At 51.0% G+C, this 12,421-nt stretch overlaps 1 protein-coding gene across 1 annotated transcript; it reads right to left on the reverse strand.

Annotated features, from left to right (window-relative positions):
• Nucleotides 1–1,575: 1,575 nt before the first annotated feature.
• ACCSL (1-aminocyclopropane-1-carboxylate synthase homolog (inactive) like) lies at nt 1,576–12,055 on the reverse strand. Its single transcript, XM_088017488.1, has 14 exons — nt 11,540–12,055; nt 10,191–10,250; nt 9,677–9,747; nt 9,231–9,300; nt 8,931–8,997; nt 7,869–7,966; nt 7,521–7,610; nt 7,026–7,126; nt 5,886–5,975; nt 4,646–4,691; nt 4,408–4,549; nt 2,856–2,998; nt 2,628–2,769; nt 1,576–1,824 (listed from the first exon to the last, which is right to left on the reverse strand). The coding sequence occupies exons 1-14, from the start codon at nt 12,053–12,055 to the stop codon at nt 1,742–1,744; spliced, it is 1,719 nt and encodes a 572-aa protein (XP_087873614.1). The 3' UTR covers nt 1,576–1,741.
• Nucleotides 12,056–12,421: the final 366 nt, after the last annotated feature.

The following is a 12,421-nucleotide window of genomic DNA, read 5'->3' on the forward strand; positions in this document are numbered from 1 at the left end:
CCTTCAAAGCTCTTGATAGATAACAAGATACAAAAATCAATCGTTTCATACTAGCAACAAACAATTAGAAAATGAAGTTAACAATACCTTTAGCAGAACATGAAAAGCATAGTATACGGATAAACTTTACAAGATGTGTGTAGGACAAAATGTGTGCTCTGAAAGCCGTAAAGACCTTGCTGAGTGAAATTCAAGACCTATATAAATGGAAGGAGATTCCATGCTCATGGATAGGGAGATATTAAGTTTTCTCCAGTCAACCATTCAAATCTTGAGTGGAATGGAATACAAAAGAGTCTATCCCTTCCATGGAAGGCACGATCCCTTTCGACTGAGGACAGTGTCCTGATGAGACTATTAGGCCCCATTACAGAGATCCCAAGAACACCTCTGCTTCTCATCCTTCACATCTGCATCTTCTCTCTGGTCCCATGAGCTCTCTCATTCATCCAGTGAATTCCCACCCTGTGTCTGTTACCCTCTTAGTCAACTTCTAACGAACACTGGTATAAAGCAAAACAAAACCAAACAAAAAACCTAAAGAATCAGGATTCACTGGAATACGGCTTTTCTTGATTAAAAAAGAAAAGAAAAAGATTGTCACTGAAGAACAAGAACCACCAAATCTGGACCCAAGAGAGAGGATGGTCACAAAACCAAATGACTGACTAAAGCCATCAGTTCGTACTAAAAGCTCTTTTGTCATCTATAAAATGTGGTCGTCTGTGCCAGGCCCACGTCATAGGCTCAGTCCTCCGACTGAAGGGCAGATATGCAAGAGCTTTACAGAGAAACTCCCAGGTGGTGTGATTTGAACGGCTGAAAACACTAGAGATGAAAATGGAAGACCCCAGGCTTATCACTAGAGATTCATTTTAAAAGCCTTTTGAGGGGCGCCTGGGAGGCTCAGTCGGTTAAGCATCTGCCTTCACTCAGGTCATGATCTTGGGGTCTTGGGATTGAGCCCCGTGTTGCGCTCCCTTGCTTGGTGGGGAGTCTGCTTCTCCCTCTTCCCCTGCCCCTCCCCCCGCTTGTGCACTCACATGCCCTCTCTCAAATAAAATACTTAAAAAAATTTTTTTTAATTAATAAAAGCCTTTTGAAAAAGCGCAAATGGAAAGAACTCCTATTTAGAAGAAGGAACATCTGGCACTATACGCTTACCCTGCCCTGCAGCCACACATGAGCAAGGTGGGTGTGATCTTGTGGGATACAATGTCACATAGGATCCTGACATCTAGAATGCGCTTTGTCAATCAGGGATCACTTCTTTCCTTCCTTTTTCACCTTCCCTGGACAGTATTCTTCACATACAATTTGCCTTAGAATTTAAAAGAGACCCCCCCCCCAAAAAAAAAAAATCTCCCAGAGGTGATACAAAGAATGTAAAAAAGAAAATAAGCCTAGAATTTAAGAGAACATGAAATTTATTAGATGCGGACTACAAAAATAAAACCATCAAAATCGGGACCCAGCAAGCCCCCACCCCAACCCCCATAAAAACATTTCACATACACACACATGGCTAGCAAAGACTAAAAAGATGCAAAGCTTCCAAAGCGACAGATGCTCAGCTGGAGAAGGTTGATGACTGGGGTCAGAGGAGCCCATTCCCGGAGGAGCCCACTGTTGGTTCAGTCACAACACCAGGCCCAAACCCCAGGCTTCTGGCCCAGAGGCTGACGTCAGGGAGTCCCTGAGCACGTGACTGGCTGCAGCCACTGGGTGGGAGGCAGACCATTTACTCTTTCTGTGCGCTCTCCGGTTGCTTCACTCTCAGACCCCACTTCTGCTCCTCCAGCACCTGGTAGAACCAATACATGGCTAGAGGGTCCAAACAGGGAGAGAAATGAAGATTTAGTGGGTTTGTGGGTGGGCCCCAGACAACCCCAGAGCCTGGCAGACCACCACAGAGCCCCTCGCTCAGGGATGCTGACGTTCAGTCCTCCCTTCTTTGGGATGGATTTCCAAGTCTACCTGCTCTCATGAAGCTTCACTATCCCAGCATCTGCCTGCCAGACACCTTCAGCTCTCATATCAAATCCCGTAACCTGGCTCGTGGCCTTGGCCTCATCAGATTTTCTATCTGCCTCTATTTGCTCAGTCCGTTCTCCAAAAGGTATTTCCGTGACATAAATGTTCTCATTAATGGGTCTATTCCCAGGGGTAGAACAGTATCTGGCACGTGGCGAGACACAATAGAAAATTGGCAAAATGAAGATCAGATTCTCCAAAACCTTCAGAGGAGACTCTGAACTCCGCCGTATAATGGACAGGAACCCCCCACGGCCCTACTGGTCTATCTCCCCTGCCGAACCACTAGCCCCAAAGGGCAGTGTACCACTTCTTAGTGGATAGACCCCATGGCCTGTTCAATGCAGCCACAGAACAGATACCCAAAGGGTACGGTGTTCTTCACGGGCCTATCTATGGGTTCCTGTTTGCGAAGGAGCTCAAGGACGTGAAGGTAGAAACAGATGTCACAGCAGGGCCTGGCGCTACAGGCTGCTGAAGGCCAAAAAAAGAGAAGATCCAGGAATTGGGCGATAGAGGAGTTGATGGGGCATCTTTGAAGGACGCCAGGTTGGGGGCGGGGGGGAGGTCGGGACCACTCACCTTGCTTTAGCCGGAGGGCCTATCCGCAAAGACGGTGCAGAACCAGCCAGGCTCCTTACACATGTAGGTCTTGCCTCGGGACAAGATCAGCTTGTTATCCAGGAAGCGTGGACAGAGCAGCAGCTCTTCCTCAAAGGTGCACGGATCCAGGTACTAGGCAAGGCCGAAGGGCAGGGCTGAGCCAAAGACGCATCAGGCAGGGCTGCCCAAGAATACCACACCCCATTCCCAGAGCTCACCACTTTCAAGTTGATCCAGACGTAGAGGCCAGAGCCATGGTTGAGAAAAGGGATCCCCAATGCCTTCAACTTCCTAGTGATGTATCTGTGAGCTCTCTGCAGCCGGGAGCGGTAAGTGGGCAGGTACACTCCATCAATCCACTCTGGACGGGTAGGGAGAAGATAGCCATCACGGGTCTGGTGGCAGAGATCTGCAGCCTTATCAAAGGCTCCCTCTCTGGGCTTTGTACCAGCTCTTTCTATCCAAGACGGGCTCTGTGTTATATCTGGGCTGACGGTAGCCATACCCAGCACACCTTCTCAATAGTCCAGTAGGAATGTTCTGATACAAAGAGTTGGGGCGCCCCCAAAGTGGGATAGATGCTGCTGTTGCCAACTGGGCAGATACTCAGAGCCTCACACAGTGGACTTCGAGAAACCTAGATATGCTTGGGGAGGCCCTTAGCCCAGGTGTTCTAAGCACTGGCAGCACATTAAAATCACTTGGGGAGCTTTTTAAAAGTCCCGATGCCCAGGTTATACCTCCAGATCATCTAAACCAGAACCTTTGGGGATAGAGTCCACATATCAGCGTTAAGCTCCCCAGATAATTCCCATGTGTCCAAGGTGGAGAACTTGTGTCCAAAGGGCTAAGAACCTGGTTTCTGCCACATATCAGAGGGCCTGGCACCATGCACGGAGCCATCTGGTTGGATTTCTCCTATCGACCCCTTTCCCCCTGCCAAAGCTGAAAGCAAATTGTTTCTAAACCAGATTATCAAATTACATTAATTTGTATCATTATATCCCAGCTTTTAATTTAAACCCTCCAGCCTGGCATCTGCTCTGTTATAGGGAATTAAAGAAAGGGGGCCTTATCTAAGTTTGGGCAATGGCATTAAATAGAGGGGGTTGGGGGAGGTCTCCTCTAAAGCCGGGATTCACTTGTGATCCATGGAGGAAACTGAATGCAGGCGCCATAGATCTAGCCACACCCACTTGCCCAAATGGCAGCTCTCCTTTGGCCACCTTGGAAGATGAAGTCAAGTCCTATTCAAGGAGTCGTGGCATTTTTGGGTCATCTTTGCCTAAAGCAAGCCAGGCATTGGGGAGGGAAAACTAACTTTGCATTAAGACTGGTTTCTGTCTTTCAAGCCTCAGAGAACAATTTGCCTTTCCAGGCACAGCACCAGCTCCCGAACATGAAAGCCCATCTGTGTTTTAGGCCAGCAGCTACGTCTTGTCTCTGTGCCCTACTGCATGAGCTGAGCTACAGCCCTCCCTGCCTTCAAACTTCCGGTCCTCCCACCATCAAACCCGAGACCGCGAACAGGGTCTCAGTGGATTAGAGGTATGGCAGCCTTCCGGTCCTGCCACCATCAAACCCGAGACAGCGAACAGGGTCTCCGTGGATTAGAGGCATGTCAACCTTCTGGTCCTGCCACCATCAAACCCGAAACCGCGAACAGGGTCTCAGTGGATTAGAGGTATGTCAGCGGCCCAAGCGGACCCAGGATCTCCCCCATGGCCATGAGGCCTAGCCACGATCCCAGGGATGGGACTCGCTGCCTACCTCGGTCCTGAAGCAGCCGACATAGCTTGTACTGGATGATGCCAGAGACACCGTGGAGATAGCCAAAAGAGCTCACGGCAGAGGCCACCTCCTTGTTGTGTGTGTAAAGAACACCAAAGCGGAAGCCAGAGATGCCGAAATCCTAGAGGGAAAGAAGTAGGGGGAGGAATACCTGGTTCGCCCACCTCCTGGCCCCCCCCTTTCCTTTCCTACCCAAAGACGGGAAGCTGGGGCTCACCTTACTGGTGCCCCAGATCACATGGGTCCTGTTGGGGTCAGGCAAACTGGAGAGGAGATAGTACAATCAAGATTATAAAGACATATTGAAAGGATGAAAACTTGGGGTCAATGAGGGCAAGAGAGGAAAACGGACTTGAGGTCCTTCCTAGACATAAGAGCCTATGGGGCCCAAAGTTCAAGAAACAGTTGCCCCAGTTAACAGCCAGGGAGTCAGCAAAAGGTATCCTTGGGGAACCAGATGGGACAGATCCCAAGTGCCCACTGAATGAAGCCCAGGCCCCTCGGCCTGGCTCAGAGCCTTCCTGTAGCTGGTCCCTAAGCCACCTTCTTGGCAATCAGCTCTTCACACACGTGGGCCACCCACCGTTTCTAAAATGTGCTCACCTATTTCTAACTGCCCCACTTCGGGTAGAGCTGTTCCTTCTGCCGGGCATGGCCTTGCCTTGCTTTGGCTGCTGGGATCGTATTTTAGGGCCACATGCTACCCTTAAGAAAGTTCTGGCCTGGGCGCCTGGGTGGCTCAGTTGGTTGAGTGACTGCCTTCGGCTCAGGTCATGATCTTGGAGTCCCGGGATCGAGTCCCGCATCGGGCTCCCTGCTTGGCGGGGAGTCTGCTTCTCCCTCTGACCCTCTTCCCTCTCGTGCTTTCTATCTCTCATTCTCTCTCTCTCTGAAATAAATAAATAAAATTTTTAAAAAATTAAAAAAAAAAAAAGAAAGAAAGTTCTGGCCTTGGGACGCCTGGGTGGCTCAGTCAGTTAAGCGTCTGCCTTCGGCTCGGGTCATGATCCCAGGGTCCCGGGATCGAGTCCCGCATTGGGCTCCCTGCTCGGCGGGAAGCCTGCTTCTCCCTCTGCCTCTGCCTCTCTCTCTCTGTCTCTCATGAATGGATAAATAAAATCTTTAAAAAAAAAAAAAAGAAAGTTCTTGCCTATTTCTCTTCTTTCCCTAGGCACTACTTATAAAGAAGTTCCTACCCTGACCTTCTGTGGGGCTCTATGGAGACGTGTGATAGTGCACTTTCTACCTTGCCTTCAAGTTATCTCATGTACAAAACAGCATTGCAAAAAGACACTTGGGAGGAAAGAGGATGCTTTGCTCATTTTCACACTCCCGGTGGCACCTGGCCCCAGTTCCTAGCACAGAGCCAGTTAAGTTTATGGCCCATGAACACACCCTGCAAAAGCAGGAACCTCATGGCTTGCATTCCAGACTCCAGCTGAGGCCAACAAACTCACCTTTCCATGCTCAGAATGCTGTGGAACGTGATGGATTCATCAAACACAGACAGCATGTAAATCTCATCCATAATCACATGTAGGTTGTACCTGCAGGTTGGGCAAAAGAGGGAGAACATTATCTAGGTTCTCTCTCATCTCAACTCTCTTTCTTTCATGGGCTTCTCTGGATACAGTTCAGATACTCTTCCTGCTCTGGCTGCCCATCCAACCCTTCCAAGGGGCATGGTAAGGTCGAAGGGGTGTACACCTTAGACCTGGCTCGGGGGTGGGTAGGAAGGAACAGGACCCAAAGACACTCCACAGAACATCTAACCCTTCGGCCGTCAAGCAGAGACCAATGCAATGAGGAGGGCTGCACGTCCCAAAGAGTTTTATATCTGGTATAGTCAGGAGCTCCCACCCAGGGTCCTGATTGAATAGTGGCATTAAGTGGGCTAAGTGCTAACGCAGGTCACCGTGTTTTTTCTCCCAACAGCCCTCCGAAGCAGTGCTGGTATCTCCATTTTATGGATGAAGAAACCGTTTCTGAGACAAAGTCAGTTTCCTCAATTAGCAGGTGCTTGAGCTGGGATCTGAACCCAGTTCTGTCAAGTTCCAGCCCACACACGTCCAGCGTTCTTCCTCTTGTCCCTCTGCCATGAATTGGTCTGGACTAGAGTTATGAAATTTGGGTAAGTGTGATTCTTCTAGAAAATGGGAGGTTAGCACCCCCTAACGAAGAGGGCTATTTCAAGACTCCAGAGAGAACTGATGTTAACATGTCCGTGGGAGTTCTCTGGGGACACACCTTCACCCCACAGGGTCTGAGAGTTTGGATGCCTCAGTACCTCAGGCCGGGCAGTTGGGAAACGGATGCTGGGAGAAAGTGGTTACATGACAAGAGGAGGAAAAGCAAAAACACCAGATCACAAGTGTTACGTAGGTGTCTGTACCTGGGCCAAAAAAAAAAGGCAAAATAGCAAAAAACATTCAGTTGAAGCATGTGGGTGCATTTTTTTCACTTCAATTTCAGTGAGTTGTACATAGCTTTGCAAAGTATACTATGCAGTAAAAATATTGGGGTAAATTACGTCTGGTTCTGACTTCTAGGAACCTTGTTCAGGGACTTGGTGTAGTCTCAAGGGGTGAAACACCTACCTCTTGGCAAATTCCAGGTATTCTTTCAGTGAATCTCGGCAGTAGACATCCCCCAGAGGATTCTGAGGGTTGATTAGCACGAGACCTCTGACCTTTTTCCCCTAAAAAAAAAAAACAAAAAACAGAAAATCAAAAAACCCCAAAATTAAACAAAACCCCCCAAAACATCACTGAGGTGAACAAAATAGGTCCCTCATGTCTACCTCAAGTTCAGCCAAAGGTCAAGTCAGGATACCCAGTTTTGGACACATCCCCTCCCCGAGGCCTTTAGTTGGGGTCTCAGCAACTTAGGTAGGATCTGGAACATTCAGCTCTCTTAGCGCCCACAGAGGGGGAGCAAGGAGGAGCTCAGGGGGCTGCCCCCAGAGACAGGGGTTCAGGGCTCCTAGGGGGACATGCCCCTGGGACACCGCCCCTTCCGAAGGAGCCCACAACACCTTGTTGAGAACACTGTCCCAGATCTCCGGACCCAGCCCCTCTCAGGGGCAGCAGCACCCACCCCGAAGACCTAAGCGTCGCCTCAAGCAGAGCTTGCTCCAGCTTGTCCACGGTGAGCTTGAACGGGTGGGGGTTCGCATCCGTGCTCTGGAGGCAAACACTCTGCCTGAGCACCACCTACCTGGAAGCTTCTAAGCCCTGGTCCCTCGCTCCTCTACACACCGCCCAACACCTCACACCCAGGCCTGCCGTCCCACATGCCCTCCTTGCCCTAATTTCCCCATCCTCCCCCCACTGTCACTTATATGGGAGGAGAACGAGGTCCCCTACCCCTTCCAAATGCCCTTAGAATGGTCCATTGCCTGGGGGGGGGGGGCGAAGCAGGGGAAGGGGCCCCATTCTGACCTCACTGTCCAGGTGGACGAGAATCAGCTCAACTTTCGAATACAGCTGGGAACTAAAGACGAAGCCGCCATAGAAGGGGGTGGGGGTCAGCAAGGCCTCTGGAAGCACAGGGAGACAATATGGTCAGTGGGGGGGGGGGTCTCAGTCAGAACCTGCCAGCCGTGCCCCCCCCCCCCACAGGCCAGTAGCAACACTACAGACAGAGAAGGTTAGTTTGGCAATCCCTCCTACTTGGGGCTTAATTTTTGGCCTCAGGCTCTATAAAAGTTACATTCTTATAAACCTTATGTGGGGAAACACTAGAGAAGGAGAAGGGGAAGAATATTGCTAGGAATGGCTCCGAATCAAGGTTACAAACCCAAACGGGCTTGCTAGCAGGTAGAGCACAAGTCATCCAGCAGGTCTCACCAGCTCCCGTCCAAACATGAGAGGCTGAGGTCTGCGCCAAGAGAGAGCACTCATCTCTCTGCATGGCCCAGGCTACCTGCACCTGGTGAGCTCCTGGGTTCTTTCCTTCCCCTTCCTTTGGCCTCACGGATGAGTTAACCAAGCACCTACTCCTCTGAGTGAAACTGGCCATCTGGGTAACTTCCTTCTATGGAGCGAGAGCTCATTAAGACCGGAGACTCTTGTCTGGATGTTGTTAGGAGGGAGACTGAGAACAGATCCCTCGGCCTTATTTGATCTAGAACTAATTTGCCTTTGGGGGGTGGGCAGAGGAGGACACAAGAGTTAGGAAATCTAACTGCTCTAAGCTAGTTTGCCAGGGCTTCTCTGTACTGGTGTTGAGTCCAGAAGCCCAGCTAATAATATAATAAGTTGGCTCCAATTGTCACTCTTTCTGAGGCATATCTCCTTGAGGACTGTCCCATGTTTTCCTTCCATATTAAATGGGGACCCAAATCTGTCACTCCTTTGGAAATAGTAGGAAGATGTTCTAAGCAGGGTAGAAGTTCCAACACTTTAGGGCAAAGGCCTCTGAGTCAAGATATTCTTCTTCCCTAAGGACCAGTGCCCGTGAGCTGCTCTTTTCCTGAGGGAAAGCAGAGCCCACTGACTTACCACCTGGATCACACAGAACCATGGCCAGTGTGGAGAATATAGAGGAGCAACCATTTAGAACAACTACCTGAAGATGCACAGAAGGCAGAAGTCAAAAACGAATCCCCATGTACGAAGGTCTAGCCCCTTTGTCTCCCTCCCCCTAAGGAGGGACAGGCACCAGGAACCTCCTCTTCTGTGACCCATTGGCCTTGGCTCTGCCCTGGCCCTAGGGTCTCTGCTGGTTCTAGAAAATGCAGCGAGTCCCCCAAGAACACAGTCCTCTACCAGGGTGGCAGTGAGGCTTGGAAACGGACTCACATTTTCTGGATCGAGCTGAGCAGGTACCTTGCAGTAGTAGGTCAGGAACCGGGCCACCTCTTCCCACAGGCTGTGGGTAGACCCAGAGAGACTTTGTGGTGCCCAGGCCCAGGGGCCTGTCCTTATTCAAGGTCTACAGTCTTTTCCAAAGAGCAAGGCATCCAACCTCGTATCACAGGGCTACTGGCTGATGCCATCAACTCTCCAGGTGATGCAGACAATAGGCGTGAGAGTTTGGATGAGACCTCAGGCCTTCTGAATACAGGGCAGTGCTATTTCTACTACACCGGGCTCCCTCCTGAGGCGGTTTCACTCTAGACATTTTCTAGCAGTTGTTACCAGAGAAATAGGGAGGTAGCCAACCAAGAATCTGGTGCCCTGGGTCCTTCCCTCCCTGAGAATAGGCGTCTGGGGGCCATGAGACTTTAGATCTGGAAATTACTTACAATGGTTGCCCTGACCAATCAGAATACTGCAGCAGGACATCCTCAGTGATGTTCATATCACTCTGACTCAACTGTTGACAAACAGAGCATGAGGACAGCCAGACCAGGGAAGACCAACCAGCCTCATCCTACTGCTAGGATGCATATGGGTGTTTGCCCTACAACCCAGGGCCTTATGGAAGAAGAATAGGGAAACATGCCACGTGCCCCTTCGTGAATGGAGCCCCCAATCTCCTTGTCATAGGATACACAAAGAGAATTCACTGAGGAGCGCTGGATGACCTCCAGAACCCAACACTTGGGCCAGAGTCTCCCTTGGCAGCCTACCCACCATATACCCATACACCCCTAAACACAGCAAGCCAGGAGGTCAGATGTGTTATTTGAGAAGCTGTTTCCCCACTCCCTTCCCTAAACTCCTAAGTCCCATTCCTGTATCTACCGCATGCTAAGAAACAGTCTAGGGGGACTGGACCCGATGGTGGGTCCCAGCATGGCCCAAGACTTGGCTTACCCTTTCAGTCATCAGATCAAGGCAGAGCTTATTCTCACTGATGCCAAGGTTAATGAAGCCCTGGAGATGGAAGGAATCAATCAGTCCACTTGCCCTGCCCTCTAGGGACCTCCTTAAACATTCTAGTAAGGACTCATCTTAGATTATTTCAAATGGAAATCTCACTGCCCCACGAGGCAGTTCACTCCTTATCTAACAGCTTCAAGTGTTAGAAAAGTTGCCACAGATTCAAAAATCATACGGCTTGCAATTTCCCCCTTTAGAGCCACACAGTACTTCTACACCCGAGAGCAGTCACTGAGTTCTTACTACGTGCCAGACCCTAGACTCAGTGCCTCATGCAGTGGCCTTACTTCTCACAACTCCTGAGAAGAAGGTTCTATTATGATCCCCACTTTAAGAGAGGGAGACTCCAAAATGTGGACTGCCCCACTAGCCCTGTGACCTCGGGGATGGGCAGAACGCCATCTGCCTGGCCCCGGGGCCTGGCTCACGCCCACCTCTGCTACTTCCACATCAATGTGAGGCCCCTTCGAGTTACTGGAGGAGATATGGCTCTTCAGAGTCCAGTGGAGATGCAGGACTCAGTCGGTTCCCAGAAAAAGCCTATGACCATTGACCACATATCACTTAGCTAGAAACAGAAAAGAAGGTATGATTCGGGCTGTCCTCCACCCTCTGGCTAGAGAGCCGTTGTGAACCGCTCCTGCTGGGAGCCTCTCGCTGGCTCCCTATCCTAACCTCACCATCCTAACACCTCATAACTCTCGTCACGTCACTCATGTTCCCCAATCTAGCCTCGGGAGCCTCGTTTCCCCATCACGCCAGGCCCTTCCCACGTTAAAGCTTTCACACCTGCAGCTCCTCCTACCTGGAAGACCACCCCTACCACATGGTTGGCTGATTCAGCCTTTAAGACTCCTCAGACCACTCAATCAGGCCTCGCCTTTAAGACTCCTCAGACCACCCAATCAGGCCTCCCCTTTCTTCTCCCAGGTTGTTATTAACAATGTTCCTTTCCCCAGTGCCAGACAATACTCAGCAACTAGACTCAGTTCCGTGAGCGCGGGTTTGCTTAGCACCGTGACCACTGTGACCTAGTGGGCAAGAGCAGGGACTGAGGGAAAGCACGAGGAAGAGGGCGTGGGGAGGACCCAGACACAGCCCTTAACTTTCTTGGCATTGTCACCTTGCTCCTGTGCCCATTCCCTTATCTCTTAAGATGACAATAGTGTCTACTTGATGGCACTAGGAAGAGTGAGAGAGAGCCCAGTACTTGGCACAGGACTCAGTAAATCCTAGTGATCGGGGCCCTCGCGGAGGTGTCTCCCCCCGCCCCCCATCCTCACCAGGGGGTTCGTGTCCTCATGGTATTTGTCTGCTTGGTAAATCCTGTAGTCCTGTAAATTGGCCTGGTATGAGGCAGAGATTTCGATCCCACGGTTGGACAGGTGCTGGCTGACAAATGTCACTTCGGGATCCTTCAGTTGGTGAACTGGCTGGTCAGGCTGCCCGGATGATTGGGCCTCCTGCCCACCTCCGACATCACCCCTCACATCCAGGGCAGGGTAGGACGGTTGGAGCCCCAGGCCACCCGTGGCCCCAGACCGTAGGCGGCTGATCAACTGGGACACTAAATTGTCCAGGAGGGCTTCCTGCTCCCCGGTGGCTTGATGATGCCTTTGGTCCCCCAGCACCAGATCCTGCTGCTGGTGCCTGGTGACCAACTGCATGATATGCTTCTCGATGGTCTGCCGCAAGTGCAGCATCATCTCCAGGGGCCGGGTGTGGATGCCCTGGCTGCCGAGGCCCTGACCCCTCATCTGACCACAGGGCAGATGGATGGTGTCTGATTGGTGACTCATGCTCTGGGTCTTTGTCTCGGCCTCAGCAGGCTAGCTGGAACCTGCAGAGAGAGAGAGGGAAACCATGCACTGTAGCAAAGGAGACTCTCCTTGACCCTCCGGTCCAGGCCTGATCTCCGGCTCCTCACTGCCTCCTCCTACTTCCACACATGGGGTACAGGCCCATGTCGGTTCAGGAAGAATTACCGATTCATTCAAGGGCAATGCTTAAGTGGCCCCAAGCCCAGACACTGGAGCCCTGTACTTCAATGACATTAAAATGTGTCCTGAGAAAAAGCGTTAGGACCCACTTTGAGAAAAAGGGGAAACTGAACAGGTAGGCTCTGGGGGCTCCACCCTGGGCCTCAATTAGAGCAATTCCTGCTT

Source organism: Eumetopias jubatus, unplaced genomic scaffold, assembly GCF_037043125.1.
Source record: "Eumetopias jubatus isolate StellerSeaLion01/CBP00866 unplaced genomic scaffold, mEumJub1_p1.0 scaffold_13, whole genome shotgun sequence".
NCBI classification, from domain to species: Eukaryota; Metazoa; Chordata; class Mammalia; order Carnivora; family Otariidae; genus Eumetopias; species Eumetopias jubatus.